At 36.4% G+C, this 21,558-nt stretch overlaps 2 protein-coding genes, 1 long non-coding RNA gene and 3 pseudogenes across 7 annotated transcripts; 4 read left to right on the top strand and 2 right to left on the bottom strand.

The window, feature by feature from the left end:
• Positions 1 to 2,929: 2,929 nt before the first annotated feature.
• Positions 2,930 to 4,346, top strand: AT1G36290 (annotated as a pseudogene; the record flags this gene model as incomplete). The annotated part of the gene is made up of 1 exon: positions 2,930 to 4,346.
• A 4-nt stretch (positions 4,347 to 4,350) lies between these two features.
• Positions 4,351 to 6,969, bottom strand: AT1G36280 (L-Aspartase-like family protein). Of its 2 annotated transcripts, none has more exons than NM_001198215.2 (10): positions 6,719 to 6,947; positions 6,489 to 6,641; positions 6,181 to 6,396; positions 5,920 to 6,102; positions 5,620 to 5,841; positions 5,440 to 5,542; positions 5,202 to 5,335; positions 5,016 to 5,117; positions 4,875 to 4,943; positions 4,351 to 4,787 (listed from the first exon to the last, which is right to left on the bottom strand). In NM_001198215.2, exons 1-10 carry the CDS (start codon positions 6,875 to 6,877, stop codon positions 4,569 to 4,571), a joined length of 1,560 nt encoding a protein of 519 aa, NP_001185144.1. In that variant the 5' UTR covers positions 6,878 to 6,947; the 3' UTR covers positions 4,351 to 4,568. The 2 variants fall into 2 exon arrangements, with proteins under 2 accessions (NP_001185144.1, NP_174855.2); NM_103319.3 differs by having other exon boundaries at positions 4,355 to 4,787; positions 5,202 to 5,345; positions 5,426 to 5,542; positions 6,719 to 6,969.
• Positions 6,970 to 11,393: 4,424 nt separating this feature from the next.
• Positions 11,394 to 11,804, bottom strand: AT1G06967. The gene has a single exon (NR_139175.1). It is a non-coding gene; the product is annotated as an other RNA (long non-coding RNA).
• A 151-nt stretch (positions 11,805 to 11,955) lies between these two features.
• On the top strand, positions 11,956 to 12,141 carry AT1G36272 (uncharacterized protein; the record flags this gene model as incomplete). Its single annotated transcript, NM_001123946.1, has 1 exon — positions 11,956 to 12,141. The coding sequence occupies one exon, from the start codon at positions 11,956 to 11,958 to the stop codon at positions 12,139 to 12,141; it is 186 nt and encodes a 61-aa protein (NP_001117418.1).
• A 1,968-nt stretch (positions 12,142 to 14,109) lies between these two features.
• On the top strand, positions 14,110 to 18,629 carry AT1G36270 (annotated as a pseudogene; the record flags this gene model as incomplete). Its single annotated transcript has 1 exon — positions 14,110 to 18,629.
• Positions 18,630 to 19,424: 795 nt separating this feature from the next.
• On the top strand, positions 19,425 to 21,547 carry AT1G36260 (annotated as a pseudogene; the record flags this gene model as incomplete). Its single annotated transcript has 1 exon — positions 19,425 to 21,547.
• Positions 21,548 to 21,558: the final 11 nt, after the last annotated feature.

The following is a 21,558-nucleotide window of genomic DNA, read 5'->3' as shown; positions in this document are numbered from 1 at the left end:
TGTTTGGGAAACATAGAATTGATAAGATATACTCTAGAAAAAAAATGGCAACAAAAGTAGAAAAGAAAAGAAAAAATAAAAATCATAAGAGCCATTAGAGTTTAAGAAAAACTTCTCCTTAAGAGCAAGAGCCAAAGAAATGAAAGGAAATGACTTGATTCAAGAAAAAATCGAAATATTCCTTTAGTGCAAAAGGGTAGACTTAGGATCATCATTGGGTTTAGAGATAGGACCATCTACTTGTTATTCACGGTTTATGTCATTGGGTAGATGGGATGTTATTCTTGTATGCATAGGTTGGCACTTACCTTTAGCATTCATCTAAAGCTCAGTCCTTTTTCATTGAGAGTCCCCTGTTATTAAAATTTGAACCACCTTAAAGGGACCATCTTTGTCTCATAACCCGTCCTTAGCCAAATGAGTTCACTAGCGATGCATGTCTTGATTCATGTTCCTGAACGTAATGAATGTTAAAGGGATTGGTTGATCTTGACGTATTGTGCAACTGAGTGTGAATTTGGATCATAACAGAGCATAACTAAAGTTTTTAAGTAGAAGTCGATCACCTTGCATTTTAGAACTGTTAGCTTATACATTGATCTTAATTGTCATATCTCATGCTTTGGTTCTGAGTCCCCGCTTTCAAACCTCATCTCCAGCTTGTTCTTAATTGTTTGCTTGAGGGCAAGCAAATACTAAGTTTGGGGGAGTTGATAAGTGTGCATTTTACACGTTTTGAGCATCCATTTGTCATCACTTTAGCATCATATCACCACTGTTTTATACCATTTCTCATCATTTGTCATCACTTTGCATGTCTAGGATAGTTWTGCATGCATATTGCATATTTGTGTTGTTTTCAGATGATTTGGAGCTGCTGGTGAGTTAATTGGAAGAAGTGCACCTGATCAAATCAACATACTTGACCACGAGCTCAAGTATAGTCATCATGGAGTTCTTGAATTACTCGGCCACAACCTCTATAGCGAATCACTCTACCAACAGGTCGAGTATCACCATCATTATTCACTCGACCTATCACTCCACCAACATGGCCGAGTATCACCATCATCATTCACTCGACCAATCACTCTACCAACATGGCAGAGTATCACCATCATCATTCACTCGACCAATCACTCTACCAACATGGCCGAGTCTCACCATCATCATCCACTCGACAAATCACTCTACCAACATGGTCGAGTATCGCCATCATCATTCACTCGACCAATCACTCTACCAACGAGGTCAAGTATCATCATCACTTCACATCACCACTTGACCCCCTAGTCGAGTACCACCAAGACAATCACTCGATCTCATCACTCGACCGCCTGGTCGAGTATCATCACGTCCACCACATCACCTTCACTCGATCACACTACTTGACCACGTGGTCGAGTACCTTCATCACCTTCACTCGATCACTCTACCACCAAGCCGAGTACCACCATCTCTATCACTCGACTACATACTCGACTGCCAGCTTCAAAGTCTTCTCCATTCCGCACTCAATCAGACATTCGAGTACAAGGAAGAAAAGAAGACTCCATCTTATCACTCGACCCCTCACTCGACCACATGGGTCGAGTACAGTTCTTAATCCGTCCCAATACTGCGTCGTTTTGAGTATTAGGGTTTTAGAATATTTTGCTATAAGTAGCATGTACTTTACAATTTTCGTAAATCTAAGTTTTATTCTGTAGACACTGTGTTCTTGACCTTTTGTAATCCGGATTTTTCTCTTAATCTATTCAGTATTCAGTATTTTGTTCTTGATTTCGTTTACTGTTGTTCATCCTGTTATCACCTTGCTATTACTCTTTTGTTATCATGTTTTCATTCTATTCAACGTTTATGCTTTCTGCAATGATGTCTGAGTAGTGAATAAGTTTCTGAGGATGGGTAAGAGTAGTTTAGAATTCTCAGTATGCGAGGTGGTTGAGTTTGATTTATAAATCCCTTCTGGATTAGTTGTTCTTAATGCCTATTGCTTTCTGATCAACTTGAATTTGAGCCCATATATTTTCGCGCCCAAAAGGTGTTCGATGAAATGTCTGAACCACTAATTCCAGAGATTCGTGGCCCTGTACCAAGGTATTGGTTGTAGGGAGCGTTTTGGCTTTAACTTGTTGATTCGTAATGCCTGTTAGGTAGCTCTCGTCAATGGTGATTGAGTCTGGGACTAGTTTAACTTCAGGGTCTCTGTTGAGGTGGCACTTAGATTTGGTTACCGAACTTGTTGTCTAGGGATAATTTATTGAGCATGTCAATCACCTGTAAACTGAGGAAACGAAACTACTCAATTATCCCATCCTATGGAATTCTTTATCTGATTGATTTCTTTGTTTACTTTACTGTTGTTTACTGCATCTTGTCATCTGTTGTTTAGTTTCTGCAACTCTTTCTTGTTACTCGACCTGATACTCGACCATCCAGTTGTCTGGCAACAGATTGTGCAGTCGAGTATCTTTATTTCATTTACTGTCTGTTACTCGACCACACCCAGTGCTCTGCAACGAGCTGTGTTGGTCGAGTGTTTTATTGTTTCTGCTTGATTTTCTGTTTTCTGCATGTTCACTTAGGACTGCTAGAACACACCAAAACCTGTTAATGCTTGGCTTGACTTAATGACTTCTGATCACATCTTGATTGATTGATCACAGATTGTGCAGTCGAGTATCTTTGTTTCATTTACTGTCTGTTACTCGACCACACCCAGTGCTCTGCAACGAGCTGTGTTGGTCGAGTGTTTTATTGTTTCTGCTAGAACACACCAAAACCTGTTAATGCTTGGCTTGACTTAATGACTTCTGATCACATCTTGATTGTTAGCATCACACCCATTTGGATTGACAACCTAAAATACTACAACGACATGATAGTGCTTTAGGATTAATTGATCTAAAAAACCTATTATCATTAGTAAAGCTTTATTTTGTATGCACGTAAAAAATACACAAGGCCCATATGGTCTGACGGCTTTGTTTTATCAAAGGTTTTGGCACTCTTTAAAAGAAGATTTGGTTGGTTTGGTTAGAGATTTTTTCCGAACAAGATCTTTTGATAAGAGAATAAATGAAACAAATATTTTTTTAATTCTAAAGACGGAAAAGCCACAGAGGATGACAGAGTTTAGGCCAATAAGTCTTTGTAATGTGAGTTATAAGTTTATTTCAAAAATTCTTTGTTTGAGGCTTAAAAATATTTACTTCGGCTAGTCTCTGAAACACAGTCGACATTTGTTTCAGGTAGACTTATTATAGATAACATTATGCTAGCACAAGAAATATTTCATGGACTACAGAGGAATATATTGTGTAAAACGAACTTTTTGGCAATAAAAACGAATATGAGCAAAGCGTATGATAGGATAGAATGGGAATTTTAAAGGTAGTTATGACTCGTTGGGAATCAGTTCTAATTAGATCTCTTGGATCATTTGGAGTGTTAGTTTGGTCTCGTATCAAGTTCTAACGGGAAAGCAAGAGGAAATATAATTTCCAACAGAGGTTTACGATAAGATGATTCTCTTTCCCTTTATTTGTTTATTTTATGTATGGAGGTTCTGATTTCTAATATTAAGAAAGCGGAGCGAGAGAAGATGCTAACCGGCATTAAACTAGCTAAACGAAATCCTTCTATTCCACATTTGCTTTTTGCGGATGATAGTATTGTAAAACAGATGCGGAGGAATGTAAAACGGTGATGGGTGTTGTTATAAATTATTGTAAAGCTTTAGGACAAGAAATAAATTTCAATTAATCATCGGCCTTGTTTGGTAAGCGTGTTGCAAAAAAAAGAAAAAAAAGAAGAACTTAAAAATTTCCTTGGAATTACTAAGGAATGTGGAATGGGTACCTATTAAGTATACTAGAGAGTTTAAAGGGTTCAAAAAGTAAAATTGTTAACTATTTTGGGAAGATTTAATGAACGGGTTAATGGTTAGTCAGCTAAGTATCTGTCAAAATATGGGAAAGAGACAATGATCAAGTAAGTCAATGAGTGCAATTTTGAATTACTGGTGGAGTTCTAATGGAAGAGATTGTAGGATTCATTGGATAGCATGAGAGAAAATGTGTATGGATAAAGAAGGAGGTTTGTGATTTCATTCCCTAGAGAGTTCAATGATGTGGCTAAACAGTATTGACGATTGATACAATATCTAAAATCTTTAGTAGCTCGAATGTTAAAAGATAGATATTTCAGGAATATTCATCATTTCCAAGCAAAAAGAAAAAACAAACTCACCATCATTTGGCCGAAAAAGTATTTTTCGACTAAAAAGACATGTTGAGATGGAAGCAAGATGGCCCTTGGATCAGGTTTCAATCTATTGGTCTGTTTAATAACCATAATTTTTTATTGGTTTGAGAATCATTGACCACACACAACTTATATAATTCATGACGCTTAAGATCAAAACGAGGCTCTAGATTAATTGAAACTCAAAAAAGAAACATAACACAACGATCAATAAACTGATTCTTGTTTTCCCATTGGATTTGGGAAAAGAAAATCATAATACAACAAGCAGAATCATCTACACCAATATGATCATATTATTAATGTCCCAAGTGCACAGCATCATCCACGGCTAGTGCCAATGCAGCAGCAGCGCCAACATATGTGTGTGGAGTTAGCTTCAAAAGTTGGTCTTTTGCTTCTTCAGGCAATTCCAAACTTTTAATAAACTTTCTAATGCTTTCTTCATTCACAGCTCTTCCTCTTGTTAGCTCCTTCAGCTTCTCATACGGCTCTGGAACACCATATCTCCTCATCACCTGTTTTTTTTATTCCTTCAGTTACCAATGTACATGGAATAATAACTTGATCATTATAATAAGACTAGAAAGTTTCGAGAAATTTACAGTTTGTATCGGTTCAGCGAGGACTTCCCAAGTATGATCCAAATCGTCTTTTAACCGAGCTTCATTAACCTATATCAAGAACATCCTTAGTCTATGACAAGTGAAGACCTTTCTTTCTTAGGGCAACGGAAATAATAATACCTGAAGCTTCCCAATTCCCTGTATCGCGCTCTTGTAAGCCAGAAGAGAGTGTCCTAAAGCTCCACCCATGTTTCTCAAGACAGTTGAATCTGTTAAATCACGCTGCAGATATGTACATTTAAATTTTCAGGCTTACTTACTTCTACACCATTACTGTTAGCAAGATCTAGTGGAGTATGCTCAAACCTGCATTCGTGAAATGGGAAGCTTCATGCTGAGAAAAGCAAGCTCTGCATTTGCTTTACCTAGATTCCCTTCGCTGTTCTCAAAGTCAATAGGATTCACTTTGTGAGGCATTGTCGATGATCCGATTTCACCCGCTTTAGTTATCTGCATCAAAATTTCAAACAATGAGACAGATTTTCCCATTCCTTTTCAAATGACTCGGACATATTTTTGTTAATACTTGCCTGCTTAAAGTAACCTAGAGATATGTAGCTCCATATATCTCTGTCAAAATCAATCAAGACATTGTTGAATTGGCTAATTGTATTAAAAAGTCTAGCCATATAGTCATGTGGTTCAATCTGCAAAAACCACCAGTGAGGAACTTTACAAATCATTCCACCAGGAAAAATTTGATCAAGAGAAACTATATATATACCTGAGTCACGTATGGGTTAAATGTTAATCCAAGAGAAGTAACAAACTCCTCTGCAACATGAGGCCAGTCAATATTAGAATACGCGGAAATATGCGCGTTGTAGTTTCCAACAGCACCCGCAAATTTCCCCTTAATCTTAGTTTCTGAAAGATATCTCCTTTCTACACTTAACCTCACAGCAAAAATCGCCATTTCCTTCCCCAATGTTGTAGGTGAAGCTGGCTGCATTATAAATCATGACCATTGCTTTAACAAAGAGATAGATAGAACTGAAAAATAATACTTCTCTTTGGACATTACCTGCCCATGAGTTCGTGAAAGCATAGGTACATATGCAAAGCTCTTAGCCATCAGAGAGATAGACTTGATCAACTCATCCATGGTAGGAAGTATAACCGAACTAAGTGCTTCTTGAAGCATCAAAGCATGGGAAAGATTGTTGATGTCCTCAGACGTACAAGCGAAATGGAAAAACTCTAGAACCTAAAGACGAGACATTTAGTCAATGCATCATCAATCAAAGCATCCAAACCCTAAGAAGAGTAAGAAACGGTTTCTAACCTTAGCAATCTCTGGATGTGATTCACACTTTTGTTTCAAAAAATACTCCACTGCTTTCACATCGTGATTTGTCACTCTCTCAATCTTCTTAACTTGCAATGCATCATCCATACTAAATCCATCGATTATACCTTGCAAGTACTTATGAGCTTCTTTGCTAAAGCTTGGAACTTCAGTGACTTGAGGTATATTTGAAAGCTTAATAAGCCATTTGATCTAACAAAAGTACAAAGTTGAAGACTTTAGCTAACTACTCAAACAAAACCAATCTTCCTAATCAATCAATGAATCAGAACATAACCCAATACCTCGACAAGTACTCGGAAATAGATCAATCCAAACTCGCTCATAGAAGAAGCCAAGTCCTTAACTTTTCCCCAATAACGTCCATCCAAAGGCGATAATGCTGTTAAATTCGACATCTCAAAGTCTCTGGAACTTGCACTAGCCATTGCTATCAACTAAAGTATATTCATTTATCAGATTACATACAAAAACCCACAAAGTAAATAGGCTTGAAACTAGAGAAAGGCTTTACCTTTGTTGAAGTCATTAGCTTGAGAGAATGAGGAGAAGAAACAGAGAATGAAACTCTTGGAAGATGAGACAGAGATTTTGATGGGTTTAAAAGACTTCTTATGGGTATAAGGCCGGAACAAGGGATTTTGGTGGCCATCGAAGATAAATTGAGCTCCATTTTTGTGTGATTTAGGGTTTATGGCAATTTACTCGAAAACAGAGCATATAGAGAAGAAGAAAGAGAGCAATATGAGTGCGAGATCGGTTCGCGGTTTGGTTTGGTTTGGTTCTGCTATTTATTTTATCGGTTATACAGAAATTAAAATCATTTCTAATTTAGTTTGGTTATCGTTTTGTTCTTGATTTGAATTAAGTTATATTTGTTTGCGATTTTTTTTTTTGTCATCTGAATTTTATTAAGAACCAAAGAAAGGATATAAGTTAAAATTACATATGCCGGCAGACGGAAGAGGGAAGTTTTGCCCAAACAAATTTGGAGAAACTAACGTACACTAGCCTTAGGGCCAGACTGGTTTAAATACAGCGGGTACGGTTACGGTTGCGGGAGTTTACGGAAACGGGCGGTTGCGGTTTCAAGCGTTATCAAGTGTTTTGAACGACTGGTTGAGCGTTTGGTAATGGGTGCGGTTGCGGGAGTTTTATGACTGGTAAACCAGCGGGTGCGATAATAATTAAATAAAAAATAACCAAAATAAATATAATATATTACTATTAAAAGAAAAAATACAATATATTATTATGATAAATTGATAATATTTGAAAAATTAAACATGCTTAATAATTAAAACCATAAATAAAACTGAAAATTCAAAAATAAATAGATTTTGTAAGAAAAAACTTAATACTTTATGCATTTGGTAAATCACCAAAAATTGCATCAAGTAGTGTGATAAACTGTAAATAACGTTGACCTCACGGGTTTTCTAGATTGCCTCTATACATATGATAAAGTTTCTTCAAGATATCCAAACGATTTTTAACACATCTCCAACTCAAAATTTTTCCAAACGTTAATATTCTTAAGAATATTTTCTTTTTGAACATCACTTAGAAATCAAAGTCTTTGAAGTAACGCAAATGTGGTCTCGTCTGACCAAATGATTTTCTAATCGAGAAAACAAATCAAAACATGTATTCAATCAAAAAACACAAAAAAAACCAAAAAAAAAAAAACGATGCCATGAAATATTCCGAGAATTACACTAGCTAATGAATGGATGAAAGGATAGATCATACTTACGTTTGATTCTTAATTTTGACTTTGATTTTCGTCAGTTTGGGTGGATGCCATAATTGAGAGAATAGGGTTTCAATATATTGATTAGGGTTTTCTGATAAGAATAAGTATAGGGTTTGGGTGGAAGATATAATTATTTTAATGAATTAATTTTTTTTTTTTTAACTTAACCGCTACCGCCCGCACCCGCAAACGCTTGCGGGAATGAGCTTTTGAAATCTGGCGATTTCGAGCGGTCCAAAGCGGTATCTAGCGGTTTCTATGATTGGTGCCAACCGCTAATAACCGCTACCACCCGCAAACGCAGCGTTTGCGGGTGGCAGAGGGAGAACCAATCAAGCCCTTAATATACAAACAGAAACCAATGTAAGAAAAGAGAGAACCACTGAACCACATAGGAAAACATTGAAACCTAAGCGCTAAAATTGAACAAAGGAACGATAGATCTCGCCAAGCTTTCCTATAGAACCTGTGAACGTCGGAAGCACCAATAAGACCATGGAGACCTCACACCGACGTCAAACCAAAAAATAGCAAAACCGATAAAGAGGAAAGCAAGTAACCATCAATACTAGAGACACAAATACAACCACTATCATACCTCACAAGCCAATACGAAGAAAGCAACAAAACATTAGGAAGAAGGCAAAAAACTTGAAAATCAACTAGAGATAAGTCAAATAAGATCAATAACTCTTTACATGCGGACACTCGTCGAAACAGCTTCAGCCAACTACATACATAAAACTGACGACGTCCTCACAAGAGAAGAGCTAGAGAATGATTCCATTGTTTCGCCAAGAACTAGTGTCGTGTCTAAACTTATCGGGGGTTAAGGCAAAGTTGATATTAGGACTTTTTTAAATAAATAAATAAATAAACTAAAAAAATCATTGAAAACAAAATAATAATATAACTAAGACTTAATTTTTTTTTCTTCATTTTTAATTAACGCTCTCACCAAATTTTCATAATTTTATGTTTTTTGGGCTCCAATTAGATATGATCTCAAATACATGTTTCTAAAGAGTTCAAATTTTTTTTATCATCAAATCAGCACAATCATTATTTATAAAGAAAGCTACATAAAGATGAATTAATATATGTTAAGTTAATAGATATTTAGAAGAGTTGAAGTAGGTTAAAAGAAATAAAGTGAATAAAGAAAAACATTAAAAATCAGGTTAGTCACTTTTTAAGAGGAATAAAAATCCTCTTAATTACATGTCAATGCCGTTAGAAAAATCAATTCAACGTTAAATTCGTTTCACATCATTAAGGTTAGCAAAGTCAATTAACAACAATATCCATCTATTAAACACACAGATAAATACATAATCAAACGGGTATATACCATATTTTTCTATGATAATCTTAATAGTTTCCTTTAATCCAAAATCTTCAAAATCTTAACGAATATATAAAATATTTATTCCTATCGCCATATCTTCCTCTTAACAGATTATATTCCATTTAACAAATAATATTCCTTCTACCATAAATTGAAATTCAAAATACCATAAATTGTATGAAACGGAAGAAATTATATTCTTTTTCACGATGAACACATTGAACATTTTTCGTTAAAAAACATTCTCTCCATAATCAGTTGACTAATATTTAGCAGATCTTTATTATACACTTCTTTCAAATATGAATATAATATATATTTACCATCCGGATTCAAATTTCTATCGCCATATCTTTCTCTTAACAGATAATATTCCATATAACAAATAATATTCCTTCTACCAGAATATTTCACTAACTAATTTAGGATCAATTATGAAAATATCACAATAAAGTGAACGGTATTGTATGATTAAGCATTTTACACATGCCTTACAAAAATGGGTAATTCTATTACTTTTTATTGACGATTTTGCCCTTATCAAATTATTTAAAAATTGGATATGAGTCTAGAGTTTTTTTTCCCAACCGATTAGATATAGTTTGAGGTTCCTCCAATTGATGAGATTGTTTCTTCGATTTTTTTTTTTATCGATCTGAAATTGTTTCTTTGATTAAATCGATTAATTCGATTTTTTAACAAAATGGAAGACATCGGACAAGATCTCCGCTTACAACAACGAAACAACGACAATACATAAGCTCTGGCAACAACAATGATGGGCGGTGGTGAGAAGTGATGGTCATGACTCACATCTCATGATGAACAAGCTCGAAGAAGAAAATGATTAGATCTCAAATTTTTATCTCGTAATTAGTTCATCCTTTTTTTATATCTCAAACGGTTCATTTAATTATTTTGTTTGGATTCCCTTTTTAGTATCATTTCTTAGGGTTTAGTGTTTGTAATCAAAAACAAATTTTCTCAGGAACAAAATTAAATTTTTTTGGGAATATGAAGAAAAAAGGAAGGGATGAAGAGGAAGAGAAGAAAACAATGAAGATTTCACTTTAGGGTAAAATAGACTTTTAAACAGGCCAAAAATGCTTAGGCTTGTAAGCCCAATTGAAATGTACCCTTTTTCTAATTTTTGGCCCAAAATGTGCCTAAATTTATAATAGCCCAACTAATTTATGCTAACAAACTTATCAAATGGAAGATCTCTATCTATCTAATCCGCCCAACACTTATTATAAATAAACGTCTAGAGTAGGAATAACTTCACGATGTTAATGTGCCTTCTCTCATAAACCAGTTCATTACTCACTGCAAAACCAAACAAAATGGATGAAGTGACAGCTATCAAAAACTTGAAACCTTTCAAAATCTCTTGGTGTATTCAAGTTAAAATTCTTCATGCGTGGAATAATTATACCAAGGGTTCTGGGATGTCTTATGAAATGATTTTAGCAGATGAGAATGTAACTATTTTAGGCTTTACAAGTGCAAACCTGCATTTAAATTTGTAATCAGATTAGAGTTCTTCTTAAGAGAACTTACTTGATAATATAACAAGTTAAACCTTAAGCTGTCTTCAACATATAAGTAGTTTTTTCAATCTTTAAATAGAGCTAATGGATTCACGAACTGCAATATAATATACTACTTAGCTTTCATGTATAAGGACGACCAAATTCATATATGACCCTCATTGTGGCAACAATCAGCTATGGGATTTACATATTCCTTTTGGCTCCATATCTCATCAACCTCGCATTTCTTTCCAATTTTATATCAAAAAAAAAATCAGACAAAATAGGAGATTGCAAATCAAAACTTGAGTCAAGATTCATGATTCTAGGAAAGAAAACATACTTGAAACGCACATAAGAGAGGGGTTGATTAGCCTGTTGTGATGTTTTTTTTGTTGTGTTCTGTTTTGGAAGTATATCAGTTACAAGAAGTGGATGAGGATGAAACAGGCTTTGGTCAACTAATTACAACGTAACTTTGAAAAACAAGACCTTCTACGTAAAGAATAATCAGCCTTTGTATTCTCTCCCAACATGGCCGTACAAATCTAATCTTTTTCCCTCGAGCCTTATATTCATTTTTAAATATTAACAATCAAATATTTAAGCTATAAATATTTATCTCAACAAACTCAATCATCAAATAAACACAACAAAATGGGAAACTGCATACGCGTAACGGAAAAAACGACGACGTCGTGGTCAGGAGACGATAGTGGATCATATAACAAGAGGAGGAGAAGAAGATCCACTGTGTTCATAAATATATGTGTATGTAGTATTCTATTGATTTTCAATGACTCGGAGTTCAATAAGAACCCAATTAGTTTCAATGTCAAGAAGTAGAAAGACCAGACACGCTTTCATTTCTATCTTCCCTGGTCATGAAAGAAACAGTTATGTTATCGAAAACTAAATCTATTGAATAGCTTCCAAAAAACTCGAAGAAGACAAGAATATGATAAAGAAACAAAGAATACAGTACATGACATCTTATTCATATCACTTCACCATGACTACTTTGAGAACAACTTCAGTTCAAAAAGAAACATCAAGAGCTTACAAAGAAAAAAAAATCATGGGAAGATATTTGTACCTTGCAACTAGAAACAGCGATGATGTTTGAAATTCTTTGTAGTCCAAAGGGAAGTTGCCCTGCAAATATGGACTTGGCTGGTTGTGCTGACATTGTCACATTAACCTGCTTCACCTATGGAAGCGCCGCAACTACATCATTTGCCTCATTCTCAAACTACAAAAGAGTGGTAATCCATCAAACAAACATAACTAGGATACACTAAAAACACTGATTCATTGCTCATATAACTAAACTAATTAAGGATATAGCTCAAAAATCTTTAGTTATATGTTTGGTTTATGTCATTTACCATGTCCTGCCAATGCCAGTGTTGTCCGCTCCAGACGGAACGAAACCTATAACAGAAAACCAATAAAGTTTCAGCCTTGAACAAACAATCTAAAACAGAACAAATTGGTACCTAATTAATTTTAATCTAGCTTTGGTACCTGAGATTTTATTTGGGTGGAAGACGAAGCAAATAGTGAAGCAAAATACAGAGGAGTTTTGGATTATTTGGGTGATTTGGAATGAAAGACGAACCTGCAATCGACCAAGTTATAGTGATTTGGAATGAAAGATTTGAGCTGCAATCGGGAAAGAAGAGATTTTTCTTCACAAATTCTTACAAAAATTTTGATGGTTGTAAGAAGCCCAGTCGTAGGAAATCATGTAATTTCCAATCAATTTTTTTTTGTCAGCATTCCATTAAGTTTTAGGTATAGTTTTTATTTATTAAATTTTTAAATAATTAAATCAGACATAATAGAATCTAGAGCCTATATATCTTTATTGGACCAAATTAGGCCAACGACTAAAACCAACACAAAATACAAAAACTAATTCAAAGTTGGGCCAAAAACTATATGTTCTCATACAAACAAAACATTTTTCTTTCCAAATAAAATACGTAATATAACTTGGATACAAAATTTTCACATTTAATATAAACTAAATATGATGTATTTAATATAAATATGATGTATTTAAACAAAAACAATCTAATGCAGCATTGTATTCAAATAGTAATAAAATTAAAACATATTATGGCATCACTTTTACACTTAGATAATCAAAACAAAGTATTCAATTTTATTCATGAAAAATATTAATGCCCGTGCTGTATAGCACATGTTATGATCTAGTTCTATATAAAAAAGAAACATGGGAGAGAAATCGATCCTTGGTTTTGGTACTTCAAAACCATTATGATACACCATCTTTTATATTTGAGGGCCATAAACAAGGTTTATATTTTGGAGACCCGAGGCAAATACCTTTTTCCTTACATATAGGCACAACTCGGTCTAGAACCAATCTCGAAAGTAAAGTGGCTAGTAGGTGGCTCATCAACAAAATACTATCGGAATGACCAACAAGCAAGAGGACTAAAGGAGAGGTAGAGCAAAGATGAAATTTTAAAACCCACAAACAAAGCCACCTCCGTTCGATACAAGCCTCACAAGCAACCAAGAACCCTAAAAAAAGGAACCAAAATCGAATCTATCTAACTCACAAAAGCGGAGAAGAAACCAGACCCAAAGATCTGCTAACCGAACTGAACCAAAAGAGCAACCAAACTCAAGATCCCGCCATATCTATACAAGATAGAAGAATCTGATGTCGTTACCTAAACTGGAGACCCACAAACGACTCTCACCGGAGAAGCTGACCACTGGAGAGGCCAATCAGAAAATTTAAGAGTCTTGTGCGGCTGCTAGGATTTTGAGAGAGGAAAAAAAGAATATATATTTTTGTATTTTTTAAAAATATGATATTTGGTTGCAATATAGAAATTGATAATTGAAATAAATCATGATCTAGTTAATATTAATATAATTATTCCAATTTAATTTCCATATTATTATTTTTCCCCGTAAGTGTTACCCTTTTTACTACCAACTTGAGTTGAAAACAGATACAACAGTGGAACCATCCACTTTCAGAACTTGACACCCATAAACAACTTACAAGATCAGATTATCTTGAGAAGAGTCATCTATGTTGCTAACCAAACTACAATTAAGGGTAACTAAAGTAGAACTTTAGACCCTATTACAAAAAACTGCAGGTATGTCATTACTCAAAAAGGAATACCAAGACCATACCCTGTTATTCAAACCTTGTGGTTGCCTTCATGGATCCTAAGCAGCATAGAAAACCAAAAAGTTCGACAGAATTTGCAGAGTGTTCAACGTTTTTTTGAGGTTTCAGAATCCCTCCATCCTTATGCTCAAAACCTTTATGCTTCCTTTCATCTTCTTCATCCCTAACACCTCCCATATTCTTTCTTTTTGTTGAATCTCCCTTTTCCATCATGTTCACTGATTCCCCAATCTCACATTCTTGAAGATTCATCTATTTCAACAAGACGAGGAACATTTGATGCAATAGCATTTCTAGAAAACGGTTGGATGTTAGAGTTCCTTGACACCAATTGTCTGCTCGAGGAAGTTTGATGATCCATTACTGCATTATCTGGTAAAGAAGCAGTTCTTGCATGAGGAAAATAAGCAGCCACCAATTCTTAATGATTCAAAGAAGGAGCTGCAACCCGTGGAGGGTTCTATAGGCGTAGGAAAAGAGTTTTCAGACATCTGCGACTGAGAGTTCAAAGATGATCGGTGATATTCATCATGTGCATACATATCTTCTCTTCTATTCCTCGTAAGATAGTTGGTAGGACCACGAAAAAGAGGCAGAGGTTGAGACTGACGATGAGGGCAGAAATTCCTGCCTTAAGCAACTGCTGCAGATTCTTCTTAGCCTCTCATATTGAAAACTTACACTACAAGAAAACAGGCGATTTGCGAGGAAAATTTGCGGTGGAACAAATCCCTCGCAATTTGCTACGGATTTGCGAGACTTTTGCGAGGGAAGAAGGCAACCTCGCTTATCCCTCGCAAAATTTGCGAACGAACACTTCCCTCGCAAATCTGCGAGACGATTGCGAGGAATCTGCGTGGAAAGCATCATTCCTCGCAAAAACGACGCAAATTTGCGAGGGATTTACGGGTAACTTGTCTCCCTCGCAAATTGCGACGAATTTGCTACGCCTGTTTATTCAGTCGTAACTTTTGCGACGGAGTAGCGAGTCTTGGCGGGTTAGGTGAGCACGTTTTAAATTATCTTACCGGTCTGGTTGGTTGGTGGGCTTCCCTCGCAATTTCTAGCAAAATCCTAGCAAATCCCTCGCAATATTTTTTGGGACATCTATAAATAGCCAATGTAATGTCTAAGAAATCATAACTCAAATCACAACATTTACTTACAAACAAAAAAAATATTTTGAGAAAAAAAAACTTATTACAAATATAAGAATGTCTTGGGGCGGAGAGCATGAGATTTACACATTACGAAGTTGGATGTATAATCATAGAGATCAGGCGACCGGAGAGGTGACGAGAGAGTATTACGACGGACTGCGCGGTTTCATGTATCAAACGACAAACGAACCATTTGCTCGTGAGAACAGTACAATATTCTGTCCATGTCGTAAATGTCTCAATGAGAAATATTTGAAATTTAATGTAGTGAAGAAGCATCTTTATAATAGAGGATTTATGCCAAACTACTATGTATGGTTAAGTCAAGGAGATGGTTGTAGAGATAGCGCAGGAACTAGTAATACAAATTGTGGTGTCGAGCAACCTAGTAATTTTAATAATGATGCGAATTATGGTCAGCAAGTACCTGATCAATTTGGTTATGGGCATAACCAGGAAAATAGATTTCATGATATGGTTACGGATGCATTTTATGAAACTATTGCTTCATTTCCTAAAAATATTAGTGAAGAACCCAACGTAGATGCTCAACACTTTTACGATATGTTAGATGCTGCAAATCAACCAATCTACGAGGGATGTAGAGAAGGACATTCTAAGTTATCTTTGGCATCTAGGATGATGATTATTAAAGCTGATAATAACTTAAGTGAAAACTGTATGGATTCATGGGCAGAATTAATTAAGGAATATTTGCCACCGAATAATATATTCATGGGCAGAATTAATTAAGGAATATTTGCCACCGAATAATATATCGACTGAGAGTTATTATGAAATACAGAAGTTGGTTTCAAGTCTTGGATTACCATCAGAAATGATTGATGTATGCATTGACTATTGCATGATTTTTTGGGGAGATGATGTAAATCTGCAGGAATGTCGGTTTTGCGGGAAGCCGAGATACCAGACTACTGGCGGAAGGACGCGAGTGCCATATTAACGGATGTGGTACTTGCCAATAACTGATAGATTGAAACGCTTGTATCAATCGGAAAGAACTGCGGCGAAAATGAGATGGCATGCTCAACATACAACTGCAGACGGAGAAATAACGCACCCATCAAATGCAAAGGCGTGAAAACACTTTCAAACGATATATCCTGACTTTGCTAACGAGTGTAGGAATGTGTATCTTGGCTTATGCACAGATGGATTTAGTCCATTCGGTTTGTCTGGGCGACAATATTCTCTTTGGCCTGTTATCTTGACCCCATACAATCTTCCTCCAGATATGTGTATGCAAAGCGAATTTCTGTTCTTAAGAATTTTAGTGCCTGGGCCAAAGCATCCGAAACGAGCGCTTGATGTCTTCTTGCAACCGCTGATTCATGAACTCAAGAAGTTGTGGTATGAAGGTGTTCATACGTTTGATTACTCGAGCAAACAAAATTTCAATATGCGGGCAGTGCTAATGTGGACGATTAGTGACTTCCTGGCATATGAAATGTTAACGGGGTGGACAACGCATGGAAGATTATCTTGTCCCTACTGTATGGGTCGTACAAATGCGGAAATATGCAGCAGACCTGAGTTGCATGTTACACGAGATGGGAAATTACTGGTTTCAAAATTCCGCATGTCTAATGAAGCAAAGAAGGCGTTGTTCGAATGGGTTGTTGCTGAAGTGAAGTTCCCAGATGGATATGTGTCAAAATTTTCAAGATGCGTAGAGCAAGGCCAAAAGTTTTCTGGTATGAAAAGTCATGATTGCCACGTATTCATGCAACGATTACTGTCATTTGTATTAGTAGAGTTGCTACCGACAAATATTCATAAGGCAATTGCAGGTAATATATATATATATATATATATATATATATATATATTTATTATATATATACATACTATATGTTTTTTTACTCAATTATTACTTGGTCATTACTAACTTACATTAATTAAATACATGATAGGCATCAGAGTATTTTTTAAGGACCTATGTACAAGAACACTGACAACAGATACCATAGAACAGTTAGACAAGAATATCCCAGTGTTGCTCTGTAACTTGGAGAAATTATTTCTCCCTGCCTTTTTTGACGTGATGGAACATTTGCCAATTCATCTTCCACCTGAAGCTGCTCTTGGTGGGCCAATACAATTCAGATGGATGTATCCTTTTGAGCGATTCATGAAATCTCTTAAAAGAAAGGCAAAAAATCTTGCTAGAGTTGAGGGGTCGATAGTCGCAGGAAGTTTAACCGAGGAAACGTCTCACTTCACATCGTATTACTTTAGTCCAAGCGTTAGAACCAAAAAGACTCATCCTCGACGCTATGACGATGGAGGTGTTGCACTTACTTATAACGTTCTTAATGTTCCAGATACCTTTGCCCAAATAGGTAGACTCGCAGGGAAGTTGAAAGAAGTTTGGTGGGACGACCATGCGCTTTCTCGAGCAGCTCACAATTACATACTCCGAAATATTGATTACATTCAAAAATTTGAAAGGTATAAAGTAAACTAGTTTTATTCATAATTTTTATATTTAATAATTAGTGTGAAATTAATTAAGGAAGCTAATTAAGCAGCTACGTTGTAATTTGTAGGTTATTTGATTCACAAATTCGTGAAGCTTATGATTTTGATTTTGCTGGATTAGAAGAAAAAGAGTATGAAACTTACAAAGATCGTGATTTTGCTGGATGGTTAAAATACTATGTAAGTATAATAATATTTTGAAAATTCGATTACTTATTTACTTTTTAAAAATGATAAACTTAATATTTTCTATGTGTAGGTTACAAACGGATGTGGAAACGAACCATTACCACTTTGGTTGCATGAGCTCGTACAAGAACCAAGATCTAAGATCACAACAGCTCTGATGTACTTCACTCGCGGCTATACTTTCCATACGTATCCATATGGAAGTCGAAGGGCAACTGCAAATTATGGAATACATATCGAAGGTGAAACTGAGTTTTATGGGATTCTACAGCAAATTCTAGAAGTCGAATATCCAGGACTTTTGAATTTGAAATGCGTCCTTTTCAAGTGTGATTGGTTTGATCCGGTGATCGGTCGTGGGGTACGGAAAAATAACTTAGGCGTGGTCGATGTCAATGCAAACAAGACTTATGCCAAGTTCGAACCATTTATCCTAGCATCACAAGCAGGGCAAGTAAGCTTTCTATCTTACCCGCGTGTAAGGTCAGGGCGTGAAGTGTGGTTATCCGTTATTAAAGTGAATCCCAGGGGCCGTATAGTCGGCTTAGTTGATGATGTTGTGATGCAACAAGAAAGCATTAGAGAAGTTTCCATTCCAGACATAACAACAGAAGATGTTATCCACATTGACCTACAAAACAGAGAGTTAGAAGACATCATCACGGACGGTTCCGAAGAAGAAGAACAAGCAGACGAATTCGACGAATCTGATGAAAACGTTGAGTCAGAAAATGATTACAATGATTCAGAAAATGAATCAGAATAAATGTTGTATTTTATATTGTCTACTTTCATTATTTTTACCTAGTATAATAAATAAATTCAGAATTTTTTTTTAATAATACTACAAGTTATAATTATATAATTTTAAAGTTTATTATTATAATTTTGCATTGTGTTGTTCTTATAATTTTAAAGTTTATTATAATTTTATAATTTAATTTTTTACCCTGTCCCTCGCAAACCCCTAGCAATTTGCGAGGGATTTACAACGGAACCTCGCAACTTCCTCGCAAACGTGTAACCCTACAACTTTGCGTGGGATTTACTACGGATCCACGCAAGTCCCTCGCAATTTGCGGGAGATTTACTAGGGACCTTGCAACCTCCTCGCAAACTTATCTGAAAACCCTAATTGAATCTCTGTGTAACCCTACAACTTTGCGAGGGATTTACTACGGATCCACGCAAATTTGAAGCGATTTTATTGGTTGTTTAGTCGGTTCCTCGCAAAGCCCTAGCAACGTTGCGAGGGATTTGCGAGGCAATTTAAGTTTATATATACAACGCGAACGAGTTTGAGCGAAGCGCAAACCCAGCCGTCTCTCATCCAAACCCTAATTTCTTTCTTCTTCGCCTATTCTTATTCGAGTTTCTATTTGTAGATCTAATAAGGGTTTCTTGTATCCGGTTGATTTTCATTGTAGATATTTTTAGGGTTTGTCGTTTTCGTTTGATTTTCATTGTAGATCTGTTTAGGGTTTTCTGTTTCGTTGATTTTTGTTGTATTTCGAATTACCTTTACTAATGTTCTCTTTTTTTTTGCAAGATGTCATTTGATTATTCCCGGTTTTGGTCTCAGCAACAAAATCAACGTCGTTCTCCTAGTGAAGGAAACGGTTCAGCCACTCAGGGTAATCTCCAAACCCCAATCAATTCCAACAATCAAGCAGATGGTGCTTCTCCTCCGCCTGTCAATCAATCTCCGCCAATCAATCTCCTCGCGGTTCTGCCAATCACACTACTCCACTAGCTGCTCGGCTCAATGACCTGACTATAGAAGAGTTGCTTGCTAGCCCTGGTCGTGCAGGGTTGCCTAGATTAGACCCTAATCAACCTCCTGGTACTCTCTAGTAAGTCACTAGGCTCTGGTCTCTTCACTATTACTTGATTGTTTAGTTTTGTCTGTCTGATGGACTCTTGATTTGTAGGTTTGACGATGACACCTCAGTTGCAGCCACTGTCCGGAGCATTTTTGAAAAAAAATTCAAAGAGCCTCATGCAAGTTGGTCCCAGACATCAGAAGCAGTGGTCGATAGATGGTTTGAAACCTTTGCTGTAAGTGATATAATGTTGTGTTTTGTTTGGTACAGCTTTTGGTCTTGTCTATTTCTAATGTGTCTTGTCTTTGTTTTCTAGCAAGTATATAACTGGGACTCTGCAATAAACCAGAGAGTTAGATTGGAGTTTGAGGCAAAGCTGAAGGATAGGATGTCTGAACAAGTTGGTCGTTGGAAGGGAAAGTGGAAGGAGAAGGGAGATGAGGCAAAACCGCGATGGATAGATCCAGAAGTTTGGAAAGGTATGGTTAGCTTTTGGAGGGATCCGAAGTCGGAAAGAAAGAGTATCAACAGTAGGAATGCAAGGTATCATGATCCGGACGGCCTCGGGATACATAAGCACCGGTCTGGACAGACCTCATACAAAGCCAGAGCCCGCAAACGTGTAAGTTAATCAATTTTTTTCCTTTAAAACACTTGTATTTCAAACAACTGACCTATATGTTTATGTGTTTCAGTGTGAGATGACAGGAGAAAGTACTCCAGATTTTCTCCTCCTCTTAGATGAAACACACAGGAAACCTGATGGGAGTTTCATCGACAGAAAGTCAAAGGAAATCTATAAGGAAGAGTCATCGAAGATTCAAGAGGAAGAGTCACTTCTGTGTTCAGGCGACACTACAGAGAGCACGGGTTCAGGCGGGTTATCTGTTCAGGCAAAGAACATGATCTATGCACAGGTATCTTATCTCTTTCAACCCAATATAGAAGACATCATTTGTTGTTGCTTTGGATTGGTCTGTTGTGGCTTGCATTATGTCTTTGATGGGATAGTTGCAGTTTCAAACTGAATTGAATATGTTGTGTCTTTGTGTTTTTGGCCTGATTCAGTTGTTATTGGTTTGAATGAGATCATTGTATTGTCGGCCTAATATGACTATGTCTGAAGCTAAAAGTTGTCTAATGGGATAGTTGCAGTTTTGTATGTTGCTTTGTGTTTGTCTGTTGTGGCTTGCATTGTGTCATTGTGTTTCAAACTGAATTGAATATGTTATGTTTTTGGTTTGCAAAATGTCAGTGTGTGTAAACTGATATGATTATGTTGTGAAACTGAATTGAATATGTTGTGTCTTTGTGTTTTTGGCCTGATTTAGTTGTGTTGTTGGTCTGAATAATATCATTGTATTTTCGGCCTAAGATCATTATGTCTGAAGCTAAAAGTTTTCCATTATGTCTATGTGTTTCGACTTTGCTTTGATTATGTTTGCTTGGTTTGGTTGTGAGTTTGTGATAGGTTGCTCCTAAGAAGAAAGGCAGGATTTATGGGGCTGGTTCATTGCAGCATGAGGCGTCTTCAGCTCATGCCGGTCCGGTGCTTCCTCGAGATGATCCGGTTGTGCTTTCCCAGAAGATGGCTGCTGCTGAAGCCCTCATTGCAAACCAAGCTGAGAAGATCACCTGTTTTGACGCATACTTTGATTACCTTGCCGAGAAGGATCCGGAGTTCGCTGCCTTGTTTCGAGCCAGATCCTCTACAAGAACTGAACCAGTCAGCTCCAATCCACCTGATGCGCCTAATGCCACAGCTGCTGGGATCGGACCTGAGGCTGTCGAACCTGAGGCTGTTGTAGCTAACCCAAACACTGGGTCATCTCCATCTGAGGCCTTCTAAATTTCTGTATT

This window comes from Arabidopsis thaliana (genome assembly GCF_000001735.4).
Source record: "Arabidopsis thaliana chromosome 1 sequence".
Lineage (NCBI taxonomy): Eukaryota > Viridiplantae > Streptophyta > Magnoliopsida > Brassicales > Brassicaceae > Arabidopsis > Arabidopsis thaliana.
The sequence above is the reverse complement of the archived record's forward strand: the minus strand, read 5'-3'. Positions and strand labels throughout refer to the sequence as shown.